Here is a 19,730-nt window from a genome sequence, read left to right on the forward strand (position 1 = left end):
TGTAAATAAACAATGAGCTTTAAGATGGTTGGAAAAACAAGAGTTTCAAATCACCTTTGGTGAGCAATTGCATAAAAGTAAGTATAAAAAGTGAAGTGTAAAAGTAAATAAATTAACTTTCAAAATGACTAGTTTTCACTTCTGCAAATAAGTAAGTTATTCTTTGTTAATCATATTTCTTATTTCTTAAAGATTTGAGACGCTTTAAGAAACTTTTGAGTGTTTTTAGCCATTCCCATGTTCACACAGGTCCACACACTTGATGGCCCGCAGGAAGTGACTGTCCACTCAGATTTGAAGTGATTTTTTTTATTTATATTTATTTGTACAGCAACGCGACATTGTTGAGGTCCACACCCATCCCTCTTTGCACGAGTGTTCTTGTACTACGGATGACGTCATGCTCCACCGGCGAGCGGAGGAGGGACCAGGGTGACTCCAGCGGATGCAGCAGTTCGGTCAAGTTGGTAGAAGTAACCATGACAACAGCGGAAATAAAAGCATTACCCTTCAAAATTAAGTTACTGTATACCTTTCAGGGTGAGTTAATAGAATAAAATGTGTGAAGACACACGTTTTATTCTATTAAAATGTGTGACTTTTGTCACATTTAAGCCAGAAAATTCCTTACATTTTAGAAGTGGATTAAGTTTATATTCCCCACCAAGTCTTTGGAATGATATAATTATTAAGAGATACCAGTTATATCCAGCCTGTATGACATCAATAATTAGAACAAGCACATGCAGTGAACTTGCAGCAAGAGTGAACTTGTCATAATGTCACCGTTGCCTGTTTTAATGTTGGATAAACACATAATATAATTTTACTACATTTTTCCTACATGTGTCCTACATGTGTGCAGCTTGTACAGCTCTTCCAACTTGAAGCAGACATGCTGCATACATTTTTTTATACTCTATTGTTTAACGTCAGTGAATGTTGCAGTTCTCATTTTTTAATTGTGTAATTTTCAAACACTAAAAATAATTCCCTGTATATGAAACGTAATTATTAGTGATTTTTAGTGATTTTCAATAGTGACTTTCTCTTTTATTTTGAAAATCACTACCGGAAGTACCTGTCTATTAGCCCGGAGTACTTCCCGCTGGTGTCGGTGGGCGTGGCTTGCTCCTCTGCCCCGTTTCTCAGCATCCGCTCTGTAAAATTAGCAAGTACTGCAGCAAGAAGTGAGTGTGTGTGCGTGTGTGTGTCTGTGTCGGGACCAGGGGGAACGAGCCGACCGGGATTAACGCTTAGAAACCCGGTGACAGGTAACTACTGCATGCTGTAGTTTGACTAATATTCTTCTCAGCGTCGCTCATTAAAGAGCTGGTTTGTGGAGGCTGTCTTCATGCTAGCGTCGTTCCGCGTCATGGAGGAGTTTCGTCCCCGGGTGTCGTGATGTCGAACCGGCCGCCAGCCCCCGGTGCGTGTTTTGAGTTCAACTGTTGATCGCTTTGTCGTGGCTCGTTTCAGAGCTCCTGCTGCTTCCGACAGGCTGCTCAGCTCCCCCCCCGCTGGGGGGAAACCTCCTAATGAGTCGTTTCTGTACCAGAGAACAGAATCAAGTCCAAAATAATGACCGTCAGCTGGTGGAGGACAGTGTTTAGTCTGGAAACAGTGGATGACATGTAGAACAGGATTCTTGAGCTGAAGTTGGATTTAAGTCAGGCTCTAAAGCTGATTCAGGGGTTTAATTGTAGGGAAAAATTAAAAAAAAAATACTGTATAATCTATTCTCTTTGAAATAATCTCTGCATATTTGAAGAGATTTTTATTTTTTGTACGATTTGTCTGAATAATTTTTTTTTTCAAATAGTTTGAACCCATCAGTAATGTTTGTAACATTTTTCATTGGCGAATTAAACTACATTAAAGTAATAATTATCACTCGGTTAATTTGGTTGTCTGTTTTTCAGATCTTCATTTTTGAGACTAGAAAGTGTTCATTAATTCTCTTGCATGTTCTCCACAGCCGATGCCACAAAACAAGTTCTGTTAACAAAGTTCTGTTGAATGTGCTGTCTGTTGTTGCTACACACTGAATCAATCAGTTGATCATTATTTTTTGTAGCTTTTTTTTAAAGCAATAAAAAGTTTTTAATTTTCTCTGTAGGTAAATAGAATAGTTTTGAACAGCTGGTCAAACAACAAGAGCAGGTTTAACACGTCTCTGTGAAACTCATACCATTGTCTGACATCACAGACCACATGTTGAAGGATCAATATAAAATCAGAATGATGATTTAACAATCATTTGTCGCTCCTTCTGGCGTAGAGAGGCAACTTTCAAACCAGAGTTATGAAATGAATCCTGAGATTTTGGTTCCTGGAAGCCCCGGTTAGGTCCGTCCTCTGGCTGGCTGTGGATTATATCGCCCTCCAGCCACCCCCACCTGACCAACGCTTCTCACCATCACCAAACTTCCTCCAAGTAGGACTTAAAAGTACAGTATACGAGTTTCTTTCTTTCATTATTTGTATTGAAATGATTATTTTTAATTCACGGTTACTTAACAGAAGCCACAAAGGTGACCGAGCTGCTGCAGCTCATTTATTAGATAGGATGAACTAAAGGAAACACGAGTCCTCGCTCCATGACGAAGAGCTTCAGCCCAGCTTTGTATAAAAACATCAACATAACAAGTTTTACACTCTCAAAGTTTAAGAAACCCACCCACCAAGGGTGCTACTTTATTAGGGCAATGTTTAGTCGGTTCAGTGTGGGCAAACATGAAGCAGTAAAAAACAAGTTGAAGATTTCTAGTATATAGTTACCGTGGGCACATGAGAAGGAGGAAGGGGAGGAGGAGGAAGAGAAGCTCCCTCTCCCTCTCGACTTATTTGTTCCTGTGATCACTCGCTGTACTGCAGCAGACATTTATCAATATGACAACCATTAAAAAAGAAAGACCTCTTCTTATTATTGATGACAGGAGTCCTCGATCCATCTTTTACGATAGATCCATCAGGATTAGAAGCAGTGACACTGACAGTCGCTCATGTAACCGACTGAGCTTTATTTATCAGACAATGTTCATCTCCTCATTTATTCACTAAAAATAAAATACATGTAACATAATTATTCCTTTTTTTGGCGAAAATTAAAATAAATTTGTCTTATTCTGTAGTTAAACATTCAATTTGTGATTATTTTTTTTTGTAAATGGTCCTTTTGAAGCCTTAAAGATGTCAGATATGATTTTGTGTGATGTGCTTCACGGTGCATTCGATCATTTTCAATGGTGTATCAGTAAAGCATGACTCAGTCAGGAACATACGGCAGAAGAATGTGGGAGGCTGACCCGATCTGCTGAATGTGTGTCTGCTGTTGTGTAACCGAGCTCAGCAGTCACATTTCAGCTTGATGCTCTTGACTCCGGATTCTATGCGTTTTATCCTCAAACGCGTGATATGAAAGAGCTTTGGAGTAGATTCCTCTCCTCTGAGCCTCCATCTGATCTGACGTCTGATAGGCTTAGTGTGATAAGATGTTCCCACGTCAGGTTCAGGTGGGGTGGACAGACGGTGTCGCAGCCTGTCTGCTGCCTCAGCCTCAGCCGTTTCATGAACTTTGGCCCATTTCTCAAAGAGTCTTAGAGGCAAAGCAAATACTTGCATACTTTCAGGTTCAAAGATGCTTTTTTTTTTTCTTAACTGTTTGTGGTCTCTCTCGAGAAAGGATATAAAAACACACTTTTCTTTCTGGTTTGTGTTGCATAAACTTATTTCAATGGCTGAATTAAAAGTTTTCATTTACAGATTCTGGCAGGACTTTTAATGTCTGGTGAATGTTTATCAGATAAACAGTTTGTTTAATTTGTAAAGGTTTTGTAACATAACGTATACAATAGCTGATTTCTAGAGAATAGGTGCAGCCAGGCAGATCCTCTTGGGCAAAAGAAACATAATTAGACTCGTTTCCTGTTGGCTTGTTTGCAGAACCTTGGACCAAAAGGTTAATGCCATACCTAAAACAATAGGTCTTTTATTGGTTGGGTGTTTGTCCATTTTCAGCATTGTTGGTGATTTTAAATCATGAGGATTGGAGGGATTGGTTCCTGTGCTAACTCGGCTAACTCTGTCCTCAGCATGTTGCATAACTCCTGTTGGCCCCTAAGTCTCAGGAGACCTCCTTAGAGAAGGGGGTTGTGTTTTCAGTAACCCGGACCTCTGCTCAGATATTTTGAGGAAGTAATGGTGCTTTTCTTTCCTATTTATTTAAATGGTTGCTCATGTTGTGCTTGGATCAAGTTGTATGTGAGCTTACCTCTGTCACTTAACACTGTCTTCCTCATTGCACATTGTGTTCACAACTAACTACAGGATGAATTCCATACCATTCCTTCCTAGTAACTTGCCTGCAACTTTCATATACCGGTATTTTACAAGAACTATATTATCATTTTTATTATTATTGTTATTGATAAATTGTTGTCACTAAAGCACCCAGAAATGACCTTTTCCTTGATTATTTGTATTTGACTTTTTAAATTTTCTTCTCAATGTAACATCTATGATGATGCCAGTCAACAAGTCGTTGTAAACAAGCTTGAACTAGCATACATTTGCCAAGTTTGTTTTTAAATTCCTAAAATGACTAATAGATTTTCAGAATTGTTACATCCCGCAAAGCGGTTATGTATTGTTATTGTCAGTGTTTGTGTGTTTGTCCGTTTGTCCACCAAATATCGTCACAATCGTTGCTGATAGAAAGATGAAACGAAAAGCACATTACTCGGGGATTACAAAGGGGATGAAAATGAGATGATCTTGACCTTGAGAAAACACATTTTTTTGCACATATCTCAGAAACCGGATAAGATAGAAAGACTTAACAAAAGGCGTTATCTTCAGGGAGGCAAGGGAATGAAAATATGATCACAACCTTGTCCTTGAAAAACTAGGTGAAGGTCAAATTTTCACTTTTACAGTGAGGCCTCGTGCATTCGCGCATCAACGCTCGAGACTTTATCTCATCGAGGAATTTTGGAAGGCAGTCACGTGATACCGTATGCGCATTCTATTGGCTGACAGCATCTGGAAGTGCGCTACTTTCTGTGAGTCTCGGACTTTCGTGAGACATAAAAGTGCTTTAAACAGTCGATAAGAGTGCGGGAAAAGGTAATACAGGTAGAAGGTGGTTTAATATCAGTATGGGGAGGGTTCATAAACGTTTAAATTACTGTAAATAATAAGATAAATAGTTTATTGCTCTACACACATGATTAACGAATTAATCGTGTGTGGTTCCTGCAACGAGGAACGACAGCACAGCGCACTATATACCTTTTCAGGTAAACATCTCTGAAACCTGATGAGATATAATCACAAAACAAAAAGCCACATTTTCGGGGAAGCCAGAGGCACAAAAATGTGTAGGTTAGGGTAAAATGTTAAATTCAGGGGTGTCACGGAATTTTGCAGTCTCTGCCTTGTTTATTTTGTTAATTGTTGTTGTTGTTGTGTTTTGGAATCGATTCATTCATTAGGTTGCAGATTAAACTGATGATACCAGTTTATGTTGTTCAAGTTCGTGATCCTGTAGTTCATCACCAAGTGCAGATTTAGATGCATGTGATGATAAAGCTGGATCCAGACCTACTTTCTAGGCTGGAGGACATTGTGGTTTTGTTCCACCGCAAATTGACTCATTCAGCTGATGAATATAATAGGGCAATTGCTGTCAATATCTCACATTGCTCTGTAGTTCAAGGACGAATGGTGGCCTAAAACTAAAACAAACATGACCTCCCTTCAGCCGAACATTTTTTTTAATATAAATAATCCCCAAAGGGAAATTAGAGGCTCATTCTAGCTCACGGTTAGTAATCACACACATGCATATATAGTGTGTACATTCCCTGTAACACACACACACAAGGGGCCTATAGGCAGGCAGTGGGTGGGAGGTAGAGTGGCGGGCAGCTCCTTCATGGTGCGCCTTTAATGAGCGACTTGTAAAGGGGACGGTGCCTTGCTCAAGGACGCCTTGGCAGTGCTTGCTTTGGAGTGTGAGCTGACACCTCCCACTGTCAACTCGCACTCCGAAATGATTGGGCGGGAGTGGGAATCAAACCACCAATCTTGGATCATGGGACAACCTGCTCTACCACTGATCCCTCTCTGCTAAGGCCATTCTTACCAGGGCTGTCGCCAAAAGCTCCTCCCTGGCCTCAGAATAGGAAGTAGATAGTTTTGTGTCACATGGTGAGCCTCTGAGGCCCTGGTGCCGCTGATTTGTGCATGTTTGAACCCATCGTCTAATCCAGGCCATCTCTGGTTCAGCTTGATCTCTGGAAGTCAAGAGATACCGTGCTCTTTCTCTGGACTCAAATAGTCAATCCAAAGGGAAAGTGGGAAAAGCAGTCTCATTTAATATTCTGTTTTCTGTCACATTTTAGATTAAATTTTTAATACTCTCTAAACCAGTGGTGATTTTCTGTTGTCGGTTTAATGGCTTTGCTCACGTCTCGCCCATCACAGTAAATCTAACATGCAAAAATCAGGGGATTGAGCGTACTGCCAGTGCTATAGCTACCCGACATCAACCATCGCTGCACAAACCTTAAACAAGGAGCAGTGGACTCTCAAACCTAAGCAAATGTCAATAATTATAATCAAAAGAAAGTCGACTAAAAAAACAGTCAACCAAGCAAACACACCCATCAGTTCCAGTAAGGCTACCGGTCATGCCAAGAACAAACACCCATGGAAACTGGCAGAAACATGATTTTTCCACTTTTTCAAAGTTCGTACTGTTTCTTTTGTAGTTGTCACAGTGTAAAAAAAGTCAGCAGTCAGCTGATTGATTACTAATGAAGTTGACAACAACCAGTGACATGCCAGTTGAATCTGGCTGCTGTTTCAAAAACACGAGCATTTGCCGTTTTCCTCCGTCATGTGTGATTATTGGCTGGACAGAGAACAGATTCATACCATTAGCTCTAGGAAACTGGGCGGGAAATTTCACTGCTAGCCACCAGTTGGTTGTTTCTAACCAGGGCCTTGAACAGGTTCATGGAACGAAAACAAGAAACTTTGTGTTTTGCCTGGAACCAAAACAAAACCAATAAATTTATATTTTTTTAATGTTCTAGAACAGAATCAGTTATTCAAAGTAATTGTAGCCCATTGACTCATTGACTGCCAGACACTTTCAGAGTGGACAGCTCCCCAGTGCCAGAGATTTTGAGCATTTTCACTGAATTTTGAAGGCCCACCAAATATTCATTTTTTAGGCTACATAAACATTCAACATATCACCCGAAACTTTAGACTGTCTTCTTTCATCAGAAAAAAAAAGTTTGTTTCTAGCATCTGTGTGTTTAGTTATTGCCCGCAGAACACAGGTTGGTTTCAGCAAAAACGGCTGATTTTGACCAGAAAACAGAGATAATGACGTTTTACTGCAGAGAAGCAAATTCAAGCAAAACTCCAATGTCAAACTTCTGAAAATACTTTTACTTATTGAAACAATGAAAACAACATTAGAAAAAATAATTTTTGATGAACAAATGATTTTATAACAATTTTGAAAATTAGACGGAACATAACAAAGAGTACATTAATTTCACTCTCAACTGTCAGAACTATTTACAGGTGAGTGTATGTATGGGGGAGTGTGTGGGTGTACTCAATAATATTTTTTTTTAGTGTGATATGCAGTGAAGCATTCTCCTGCATGCAGGGGAATACGACAGGCCTTGCACCACATCCTGGTCTCACTCCTCCCACCCCTTCTAACACACACCCGACATTTCCTTGAGGGATGTGCTTTCCTGGTGGTGGCCCTCAGATGTTCCAGCTTGTGCCTGGACATCAGGCCATCGAGTCTGTCTTCTGGGTCTCGGTTTCTGCGTGATCTAGTTTGCAGCACGTCTTCGACCTCCATCTCCTCGCCCTCCTCATGTGACACGTGCCCCTTTTCAGTCCAGGACCTTGCAACACACTTCATGAACTCCAGGTGTGTTTTGTTGATCCCTGGGTTCCTGGACCTGAACAACACATAGGCATTGTACACACAAATCTGGAACAAATACGCAACAAACTTTTTTGTCCAGTTTTGAGTTTTCCTGATGAAGGGGTAGTACGCAATGTTATGGTCAATTTTGCCCACCCCATTCATGCAGGAATTGTACTCCACCACACACTCTGGTTTGAGCTGTGCCACTTTGTCCCGCTGACCCTTCTGCCACACCTCCACCCTCTGCATCCTGTCGTTGTGGCAGGTTGTAATCATTCGCACCAGGCGCTTGTCCTGCCAGGCCAAGACCAGTACCCGGCCGTTGTGCCGCACCACCTTCCCCTCCTCACCCAAGTCTGTCTTTGATGGTTCTCTGATAATCTGTGGTTCGCCACGGTTTTTCCTCAGAGTTCCACAGACATTAGTTTTTATTTTACATAACTGCTCACACAGTTTGACGGAGTTATAAAAATTGTCCATGAATATTGTGTACCCCTGCTCTGTCAGGCGGTCAAGGAGGGAGAACACAATGTCCGGGAGTGTGCTCGACTGGCCAACATAAGGCAACATATTATAACAATAGCCAGTCCGCGCGTCACACAAAATATAAGATTTGATGCCATATTTGCCTGGCTTTTGAGGGTTGTAAACCCTGAAGTTAAGGCGGCCATGCCACTGCAACATCCCCTCATCTATGCAAATGTTTTCATGGGGCTGATACAGCTCTTTGAATTTACAAATAATAGAATCAAGGACAGGACGCACTTTATAAAGTTTATCTCCAGCATCCTGTGAGGCATTGTCATTGAAGTGGAGAAACTTCCCAATTAGCTGGAACCTGTTGCGTGGCATGGTGCTGTTGAAGTACGGAATGGCTTCCAGTGGATCGTCACTCCAGTACATGCTGAGGCTGGGCTTCTTTATGTAGCTGGTGAGGAACGTAAGACCAAAGTATTTTTTGAGCTCTGGAACTGTCACTGGTTTCCACACCCTCTCTCTGGAGTGTGGCAGAGCTTCTGGATGTGCCTGTATAAACTGCCGTGCATACAGGTTGGTCTGAGACGCAATGTGACCCAGCAGCTCGTCAGTCAGAAACAGCTCCATGAAGTCAACCGGCTGGTCTGAATCCAGGTCTGCAGCCGCATTCTGGGGACCAGGGGTTGCCACGAATGGGAACTTAGTGGGTTCCCAGCCATCATGACCCCAAACACCTGCATCCACCTCCAGTGATGGACGTCTCCTCGCACCTCTCCCTCTTGCAGGTGCACGTCCTCTACTCATTTTAGGGACTGTAAAATATAGAAATAAATATACAATTTTACACTAAAATATATATATATACACACACACACACATGCCTGAAATATGTACCATTTTACACAAAAAAGCAATACATTCATAGATGGGGAACAACTTATGCGAGATGGAGGGCCGACACGTGTTTTTTACATCATGCAACAATGTAGCAAAATAGTTACCTTTGCTCCTCAGCTCCTCCGTGGGCTCCCGCGGATCTGGGGAGGACTCCCTGCTGCTTTCTGACGGTAGCCAGTCAGATGAAGAATCCGGGTCCGGTTCAGAGTCAGAACTGACGCCGGACAGATACGGCGGAGAAGTTTCCGCACCGGCGCTCCCACGTGAGACGCCGCTGAACTGCGGGGGGCCCCTGCTACAACCCGGGACGTTTTCCTCGCCTCCGCTCCGGTTTTCGACCTCTTTGGGTGCATCTCCTGCACCCACCCGCTCCTTACTGCTCACTCTCATTTCAACAGCAGGTACACTGCCAGACAAGCTCTGTGCTAGTGTTAGCTGCTTGAATTTGCCTCCTCCACATGCTTTCGCCTTGCGCTTCGCCATTTTGCTCTCCACTACTGCCCCAACACCTACACTTCTTCTTCGCTTTATCTGGTGATCTAGGGTGTGAAACACTGCCCCCTGACCGGAATAAATAGAATACAAGGCTGAAAATCACACAGAATGTGCGGAACGCTTTGATCTAACGTTCCCTATAAAAAAAGCCTAAGACGAAATATCTCGTCTTTGGCACTCAACGTGTGTATTCTATAAGACGAAATATTACTCAATGAGTGCCAAGGGTTCAAGAATGATTTTTTTTTTTCATTCTTGAAAAAAATATCTGACCTCATGTTTCACTTCCTGTCATCCACTCAATGCATGAAGATAGTGGAGATAATTTGAGTCGTATCAGCAGTAGCCAATCTGGATTTTATTCCTAAAAGTTAAACAGTGCAGTCTGTCAATCGTAAAAAATACATTAACTCTTCGGCTGCAGCCATTTTCAGAGCAGAGTTTCGTGGACTCTGCTTTGAAACTTTGAAGCTTTGAAACTTTGAAACTTTGTTGCATCATAAGCTGCAACTTCTCCGTCTTTCTCTGATTCTCCATCCTCTGCGCCGTAACTTGGTCAGTGCTGTTGTACTGTTCACTGTGGTGACGTATCTTAGTATATAAAATAATTGCCTTAATTGCCAATTTAAAAGTCTTACAGCTACCTGCCTATTTATATTTACAAGAAACATTATAACCCGGTTTGGGAACTATTTTTTTGTCCTAATTGGTTCAGGTACGTCAATTCTTGGGTGGAACGTAAAACTGGAAATGTTATAATGCTGTTTCTGTTTGGAACTAATCAATTGGTAAAAGATTCTGGTTCAAAGCCCTGTTCCTAACCCAAATTTGTATTCAGTAATCAAAAATTGATTGGGGGTGGGGGTGGGGGGGTACTGTTAGAATTTCAACATGTTAAAGAAAAAAAATCCCTGCATTTGCCTCTTACTGGAGATCTGCACCAACATTTTTCTGACCCAAGCTACACCTATCCCAAAGTGTTATGAGTATCTGCCAATGAGATTTTTGGGTCATCATCAAAGAGCAGACACTGGTGAAAAAAACCCCCTCATTTTTAGTTAACATAACACGTAGCTTTAATAGGAGATTGATAAAGTAAATATTCATTCACTTCTCTCTTACAAAACCAACCAAAGCCCATTCGACTAAAACTCCAGTGTGTATTTTTGGTCATCTTTTTTGTGATTTGATGCTCCTTAGCGATGCTTTGGTCTTGTTGCTTTTGGGCAGAGTCGAATTTTTCCAGCGGTGCTAAAGAGATGATTTTCCCCTGATAAGTGTGTGCCCCTCATGAAGAGGACAGCTGTCATGACTGTCCTCTAAGAGCAGATGAATTGAGGAGCTAAATGACTGCATGCCCAACTGCTCCCAGGCAACGCAGCCATCGACTTCACCGACTCATCTTGTACTGCAGGGCCTGCACCGACCGACCCTGCACTCACGCCTGAGTTCATTGTGTAAATGCAGATTATGATCACAGGAAATGAGGCAAAAGTGTCCATCCTTGCCTTTCTTTGACTGTAAAAGTTATGTAAGAAATAACCGCTTCATACCAGAGCAGCATATGGGCTGGCAGGATTTATCTCTTGCTCCTGTAGAACACAGTATTTTTAGATAACTAGGGTATCGTCTGCTCTCTGTTCGTGAGGAGAGCTGGAGAAGCATCTGCAGAGATAAAAACATGATGGCGTCAGGCCTGCTTTAGGACACCAAGTGATTCACCAGCTGCCCTGATTTCCTAGATGCTTTGCTTTTTCACATGTGTTTGAGAGGGAAGCAAACTGGGTGGAGCAGGAGCCTGATAGCACATTCCTGCCTGTCCTGGCTTGCCTCGGCATCCCACTCCCCCTTTTTCCCCTCTCTCCATTATCGTACATGTACCTTCCTAATGTTTCTGACATGTCATGATGGGTCCATTTGGATCCTCACAGCATCAGTGCGTTCCTGATTTATCAGAGGATTGTAGGAAATGATCTGAATCCACAGACTGATGATAAAATGTGGTTATTGTTTGGGTCATTCTTGCAGCATGACAGGCAAAATCTTCCTTCACGACAAAAAAGTTTCCTTCCCATTTTGGGATGCTGCTGATAATCATGACACACAACATTGTTTGTATCTTCTGTGAAAACCCTCCTCCTCTTTCCTAACAGAGATGGCGGCCATTCGGAAGAAGCTGGTCATCGTCGGAGATGGAGCTTGTGGAAAAACATGTCTTCTCATTGTGTTCAGTAAAGACCAGTTTCCTGAAGTATACGTGCCCACAGTGTTCGAGAACTACATCGCTGATATTGAGGTTGATGGAAAACAGGTTTGTACCTGACATCCCAATAATGTTGTCTTTAAAGTGTGTGTGTGTGTGTGTGGGGGGGGGGCATTTAAATGTGTGTTCGATAATATAATGGGAGTCCTGAAAGCCTTTCATTAGAGAATTTATAGAGGACAAGCTGTCTGTGTTCTGGTGCCTTTTGTAAGTTACAGTAGTTTGATACTTGCTCTTTAGATGTATTGGGATAATATAAATTATAGGTACATGTTTAAGATGCCCATAGGAAATTAAGATATTAAACCCACATGCCAAGAAATTATGACTCTAAGAGACAAACAGATTGTTGTATTTTCCTGACCCTTATGACGTTGAATCCCATTAAAACAATACAATTACAATACATCTAAAGACTAGGGTATAAAGATGTAAGATGATTATTAAAAAAAAGGCTTAGTGAGGTAACTTCTTCCCTTGTTTCATTGATTAGTCTCCTTCCTCTCTTTTTGTCTCTGTGCTTGCTCCATGTTTCTTTATTCCTTTATCTCATGCCTTGCTTTCACTCCTGTTTTGCCGTCTTACTTTACTCTTTCTTGTCATGTCCAACTTTTTGGATCCCAGTAACTTTGTTTAATTGGGGCTTTTCTTGGTGACTGACTTCACTGAGCTATCTGTGACTAACTAATGTTAGCACCATGCTCCTCTGTTCTTGTGTGTTATGTGAAGGACTACCTGAGTGTAGGTAGCAGTTAAATGATGGTATCGAATTCCATTGATTTGGGAAGATAATCAGTATAATAACACAGCACTGACAGTCTTGTAAGTGGACAGACTGTAAAGTTTCAACTTTTTGAAAATGGAGACTTTAACCTAGTAATTTTAAAAAGCTGGGGAGACTAGCCTCGCCCTCATAATAGCAGCAAGACCATTTTAAGGTGATAATTAAAGCAGCTTTCAACGATGCTGACAGAAACTCTATGACTAATGGATTTAATGAGCCAGCTTTTTGACTTATGTGACAGAAGCTCCACAAGTTTTAAAATGCAGACAGCCTTTTAAATTCTCTGGCTGAATAATTTTTAAAAGACAGGTTGTTCTTGTATACAGTCATTGACTGTAGACATTGTATAATGTTAAAAGACATAAAGTAGCAGAAAAGAGATTGCAGTTGCATATTCTAAGTATCCTCACTATTTGATGAAATACAGAAATCCTTTTGTTTATGTCACGCAAGCTACTCTATTTTAAGAATAGAGAATCTTTTAGTCCACCATTGTTTGGCTGTGTCTCCTTTTTTAAGTATTATTTAACCTTTTCATTTACATCATACGGTTAAATATTTCCAGGATGTCTGGAACTACAGAATTGTTAACTTCTTGAAATCCAATGAAGAGCAGGACAGCGCTACTAACATTAGCCTGATCTCTGCTAGCTTCTCAGACTACCGTAAATAAATTGTGCTGGACACTCAATAGTGAGTCATTTCAAAGATATGACATCAACCAAATTAAAATGTGTTCCTCCCAAGTGTGTGTCACATCTTTGAGTGTGAGTTTGATCACGAGGGTCGAGCCTGAGAGGCAGATGGTTTAAGTCACAGGGTTTTGTTCTCTTGAGCTGACCACCGTTACAGGATTACCGCTCGGCAAAACAGGAAATGACTCTACTTCCCAGTTTCCTGTTCAGACGGGGAACAGGGATGTCTCCTGACAACACCCCCCCCCATCAAGACCCACCTCCTCCCTCATTTCCTGTCCTTGACTCTCTTAGATTTCTGGAGGCAAGGAGGGATTAATTGCGAGGGACAGGAACACGACAAAATAATTCAGATTTACATCAGTCTAGAGGGAGACGTGAAACTGATAGTTAGCCTCTTTAGCTAAGTCCCCTTGTAATATTCATCAAGAGGATGGCCGCCTCATAAGAATGATCTCATTACACAAACAGATGGATTGTGTTCTTTGCTTCTAAACCTGCTCCCTCGGGGATAAAAATCATTTCGATGGGCTGCCCTAAATATAGTGTTTTTCCCTCTTCTTTGCTAAAGTCTGCAGCTTACAGCAACTCCAGTGGGAATGTACCCGCTTTGGTTGCTCATGCGGTCTCAAGAGTACGCAGCCACCACCCACCCTCCGCCTCTGCAGGCCTCTATTTTGGGATTGCTGACTGATGATTGCACTCTCTTTGGGTACATGCAGGAATCCTTGCCATTAAATGGAGTCGCAGTATTTGAAACGTTGAAAGAAGGATATATACTTTTTGTCCTCAAGTCAGAGAGTGAGTTAAAGGGTGGAGTTGAGGCTGGCTGTTAACGCCTCCAGAGGGACAGAAGGTATCTGGTTTGATTCCTGCTAATCTCCCACTTTCCCTAATTAAATTAATCAGTGGTGTAATGGGATAAGGAAAGTCCCCAAGTTCATTTCCACAACATCTATGACACAACAGACTCTTTAGGCCAATCAGGTCAGAGACGACAAACATTTAAACGTTCAGATGGAGCGTGGATAGAACATACAAAAATTGAAAATTAGGATCGAGGTGGAACATAGGAGTTGGGTTAAATGTCTTGAGGTTAACGTTAATATGATTTACTTCCTGGTGTTTAAAGTGTTGGCCTTTGACAAGACCCTCAGCAGCTACACAAACCTTAAGGGTCCACTTTAGCAATGGAAGTAGAAGAAAAGTATAAGTTACATCAACTCTGAGAAATATGTAGCCCTTAAGAAGAGTTCAGGTGACAAAACTACGAACAGAATGATGTGGGGGAATGAACCAACAGGAGAGTGTCTCCACATGAACCTCTCACCTCCTTCAATGCTTGCTTTCTGATTCATCCCAGGTGGAGCTTGCGCTGTGGGATACTGCAGGCCAGGAGGACTACGACAGGTTGAGGCCTCTGTCTTACCCCGACACAGATGTCATCCTCATGTGCTTCTCCATCGACAGCCCAGACAGTTTAGGTACGGAGCTGCTCACACACAGAAGCCTATTGTCAAGGCAGTTATTTATGTAACCTAAATTTAAACCGGCGAGACTAAATTATGCGAACCTGTTTGTGACAGCAGCTGCACAGAACACATGACTGGATAAATTGTGTAAAAGTGTCATGTTTACCTTAACAGACACAAAACTGTTCGTAGCAGCAGGCAGGCTGTTTGTTAAATGCTTTAATGGACTTGATGGTCAGCAGGATTAGTAGAGATTTAAAAACATCTTTGCCTCAAGCAATCCGCAGCGCAGTCCATCATGAGAAGCGTTCTGCGACATGACTCCATACCCCCACCCCCCCTTTGCTCAAATATTCTTCTCTCCTTTGGGGGGGGCAGAAAACATCCCAGAGAAATGGACGCCCGAGGTGAAACACTTCTGTCCCAATGTTCCCATCATCCTGGTGGGGAACAAGAAGGACCTGAGGAACGATGAGAACACACGGAGGGAGCTGGCGAAGATGAAGCAGGTACCAAAAACCCCTGAAGGTCAATGAGCTGTGAATTGGCTCCATGTGTGCGTCAGTCTGAATTAAATATGTGTTTGATTGACAAACAGCAGCCCAAAGAGCTGTGATGTGAAAGGTGTTGTCATTGAACACTTATTTATTCCATCTTCCCTTTGCTTCTTCTTAATCTCACTCAACAGAGAAATTACTGCAATGCCACAGACAGGCAACACTTTCTGTTTGGTCGCAGAGTGTTTTTTCCCTACATGGGATCACTGACATGCTTTTTTTAGGGCTGAAAGCCTACTTTTGAAGCCTGGTTAATGCATGACACAAACTTACCTTGAGTTCCAAATTATAACTAACTCTGCAGTCAGTGCGTTTTCAAAGACCTCTGGAAATGTTGTAATGGTGACGATCATTTTATCATCTCCACGGCTATTTAAACAGATGTGTTCCTGAGATGCTTGTGTTTGGTAAGGATGGACATGTAAGAAAAGACAGACAGTTAGTATGTCTTCCAGCTTGTGCTGTTCAGGATGTTCATCTGGATGACCTCGAAAAAAAAAACAAGTTCAGTTTATATGCTTTGATAGCAGACTGCACTGGAGTGAGTCAAGCAGCAGGCGGAACAGATCACGACTGGGGTTGCTCCCGCGATATGGCGCCAAAATATTTTATTATGTACGGTAATTTAAACGTTTATGAACCCTCCCCTTACTGATATGAAACCACCTTCTATCTGTATTACCTTTTCCCACACTCGTATAGACTGTTTAAAACACTTTTGTGTTTCACTGAAGTGCGCTGCGTTCCATGAGTCTCAGAACGCAGCGCACACACACACGGATGCTGTCAGCCAATAGCATGCACATACAATGTCACGTGACTACCTACTAAAAATCCGCGATATAGTGAAGCAATGCATCTTCAAACACGAATAAGCGAAAGATTACTTTATTATAATTTGTATAGAAATATACTGTTATTTTGCCGTCTGTGATTTCCTGGAAAATTCAGAGGAGTTGGAAGGAAGTCAGCTCAAGTGACTAAATGTGACATGGATTAAAGTTTTCATCATCAACTAAAGTCATGTGAACTTCTCATGGGCAATAATGGTTGTTTGGGAATAAGCACAGCAACTCCCAATAACACACTTCATGGCATCAAACTGATGAGCATAAATGACATATTTTGTCTTTAATTGTCCTTTTAATGTTTGACTTGATGTTCCCTGACATCCAGGATCCAGTGACAGTGGATGAAGGCAAAGACATGTACTACAAGATCGGTGCTTTTGGATACTTGGAGTGCTCCGCCAAGACCAAAGAAGGTGTTCGAGAAGTATTTGAGTTGGCCACTAGAGCGGCGCTGCAGGTGCGAAAGCGTAAGAAGGGAAAGGGCTGCACACTGCTGTGAATGGTCGGGACGCCGAGCATCAACTGACCCTACGAAAGCAAAGACACATGTAAAGGACTGACTTTTTTACCAAATGGCATCTCTGTACTGTATCTAGCATTTCACAGTAACAACCAGGCAGATCCATTGAATGCAAACCAACTCAAATACAGGAGATGGACTCTGTCTGTATCACAGCCATGTTTTAAAATTGATGTTTAAAGTTCTTAGATTTTTTTTTCTCAAATCTGAATCTACATGATTTCCTACTTGTTTTTTCTTTATATCAGTAACGTATTGAAACAGTGATATTTGTATGTGATATTTGTTATTCACAAGCTTGGACATGTGGCCTCCTTCTGGGCTCGTATTAAGGCTTCATGAATGGGGTCGTCTCCAGACATTGTGGTAGTCGTAGTATTTGAGCATCATTTGACCATCAGAGTAGCCCGTGCCTTTTTTGAGTTGATCTGTCGACATCTCGTGTTCGTCAGCTAACATTTCAGCTGAGGGGCCCTTCATCGTGCTCTCGCTCATTTGACAGTGTTTTCACAGCTAAAAATTTAGCAAAGCCATAACTGAGGCTTTTAGTGCTGCTTGTCGAGCAGTGGTTTGGCGTACCGGCGTGAAACGTTTGCTGTCCTCGCTAAGGAAAAAGAAAAGCGGCTGCTTCTGTAATGGAGTGATTCTCACAGTCTTTACCAGATCTGATGAGTCACATGCATCCCTCATAAAGTCACAAATCCGTGCAGCAGTGGACCATGATGGGCGGTGAGAACTGATCCATCTTAACACAACCGATGTTACTCAACTATGCACAATGGCTGGTGGGACCGACTGATGTGATGCAGCTGAGGGCGGAGGGGGTTGAGCTTGTGTCCTCTTATAATACGAGTGAGTCGGCCACGCCATCTGTAGGAATCCCTTTGTTGGACAGGTTGTCCTGGTCCCAGAAATCATGTCTCGGAGCTGTTTGTGTTCAAGTGTGGATGTTTCCAGTCGGACAACATTCTTCACATTTTTGAAAGGAGACAATTTTTGTTCGGAGAGTTCCGATTTCTTCCGGTGCCTTCTCTGTTCTGGTGTGCCTTCGGTTGTTCCCACCCAGACCAGATGGTCCAGCTGCTCTATGCCGACCTGACACTGACTGACCGAGTCAAGAGTGGCCTTTTGGAGTCTTTTCTAAGGCATGGTTCCAGAAATTTTCCTAAAAAAGAAAGGTGACAAATCTCCTAAACCATCCATCCTGTTAAGGATACAAAGTTTTCTTGATTAAAGCAGATAAATTAGGTCACAAATTTAGAGCATATAGTTTGTATACAGAATGTTTCACAGCAAATATACAACATGAATTGTTTTTTATAATTTTGTGCAGCTGGAAAAAGTTATTTTAAAGATGGAAATTGGGTAGAATATCAGTTTTTACCGAGGTTGTTCTCAATACTCTTGGTAAGAGTCTACACTGAATTTGACTTTATTAGACATTTTTAACACTCCTCTCACAATAATTGTCTTTTTTTTGTTTTATCCTGAAAAATAATGGCTTGATATGCAATGCTCAAAAGGCCCGGTGACTCCTCAGGCACAGACTCTGTGGCATTCCTTTTCCTCTGTTGCTCCTCCATCCTCCATGTGTCCTTCGGTTATGTGTTGGTGTGTGGCTAGAGGAGGGTGGATGTTTAAATATGAATGTCATAAATGATATCTTTGATGTTGCATGTGACCTTATAATACCTGTAAAGGCAACAAATCCACCGGCTGGAAACATGAGTCCATCATATTGTAACGAAAGTCTGTCCTCCGCTGACCGAACACACGTTGAACCTGAGAGGTCCAGTGAAAAAGCTGCTTCCGATAAAACTAGGTTTTGGTTCTAGGAGAGATTGCATTTATTACACGCACACACACAGACACACAGACACACACACACACACAGTTGTTACCTCAAATCTTTATAGTTGTGTATGCTGTGTTTAGGCTGTGGACTATGTATTAATGTTAACAGCAGCAAGCACACTATTAAGCCAAGTGTTAAGAGATTCACATCGTCACAGTTGATGCTTTTAATCAGTTTTATCATCTTTGGGATTTGAGGTCATCGGACGGAGTAATGATGTAATGATGACAGCTTTCAGAGCAGCAGAGGGTCCACTATTGAACATATCACTAAGAGCATGTACAATACTGCAGTTTATATGTATGCAGATGATGATGAGCCATGTCTAAAGTCGTCTTTATGATATGGATGCATGCACGATGAAACCAAGAGTCTTTACAGCGTGCACACTGTGCACAAGCACTACATGCACACGTCTTTGGGAACAGCTTCTGCTCAGTGTTGTGTAACTTTTATTTCTCTCTTTCTGGAAGCGTTTGAAATGACAAAGGATCCAGATTTCTATGAGCTCACTGTAATAACGCTTTGTAAACAGAAAGTGTTGTAATGACTGTTTGATCTGAGGTGAACATGAACATTGTTAATAAACTATTTTTGAGACAAGACCGACTTGTCGTCGTTCACTGGGTGTTAACATTAAACATTTAAAGACGTGAGTTTACAGCACATGATGACATCACAGTTGGTGACAGACCAAATCTAATGTTGACTTAAGTATGAATTACAGAATGGTTTCAAAATGCATGTGTTAATAAAGGAGAGGAATAGTTTTCCTGTAAAGTGTAAATAGCAGGGTAGAGATCTTACCACCCACATACAAATATGTTCATAATGAAAAGGTGGTTAAACCTCTAAATTTTTCAAATCTATTTCAAAGCAAGGAAATTGGAAAAGT

General features: G+C 41.7%; 1 protein-coding gene across 1 annotated transcript; it reads left to right on the forward strand.

Moving 5' to 3' along the window:
* Positions 1 to 1,125: 1,125 nt before the first annotated feature.
* On the forward strand, positions 1,126 to 19,440 carry LOC137595945 (rho-related GTP-binding protein RhoC-like). Its single transcript, XM_068316324.1, has 5 exons — positions 1,126 to 1,274; positions 11,992 to 12,149; positions 14,944 to 15,064; positions 15,431 to 15,561; positions 16,786 to 19,440. The coding sequence occupies exons 2-5, from the start codon at positions 11,994 to 11,996 to the stop codon at positions 16,957 to 16,959; spliced, it is 582 nt and encodes a 193-aa protein (XP_068172425.1). The 5' UTR covers positions 1,126 to 1,274; positions 11,992 to 11,993; the 3' UTR covers positions 16,960 to 19,440.
* The last annotated feature ends 290 nt before the right edge of the window (positions 19,441 to 19,730 follow it).

Source organism: Antennarius striatus, chromosome 5 (assembly GCF_040054535.1).
Source record: "Antennarius striatus isolate MH-2024 chromosome 5, ASM4005453v1, whole genome shotgun sequence".
Lineage (NCBI taxonomy): Eukaryota > Metazoa > Chordata > Actinopteri > Lophiiformes > Antennariidae > Antennarius > Antennarius striatus.

Coding starts and splice junctions, on each gene's coding strand:
- LOC137595945 (XM_068316324.1), top strand. CDS start 11,994: ATGGCGGCCATTCGGAAGAAGCTGGTCATCGTCGGAGATGGAGCTTGT. Junction 15,065..15,430: donor CGACAGCCCAGACAGTTTAG/GTACGGAGCTGC, acceptor TGGGGGGGGCAG/AAAACATCCCAGAGAAATGG. Junction 15,562..16,785: donor AGCTGGCGAAGATGAAGCAG/GTACCAAAAACC, acceptor CCTGACATCCAG/GATCCAGTGACAGTGGATGA.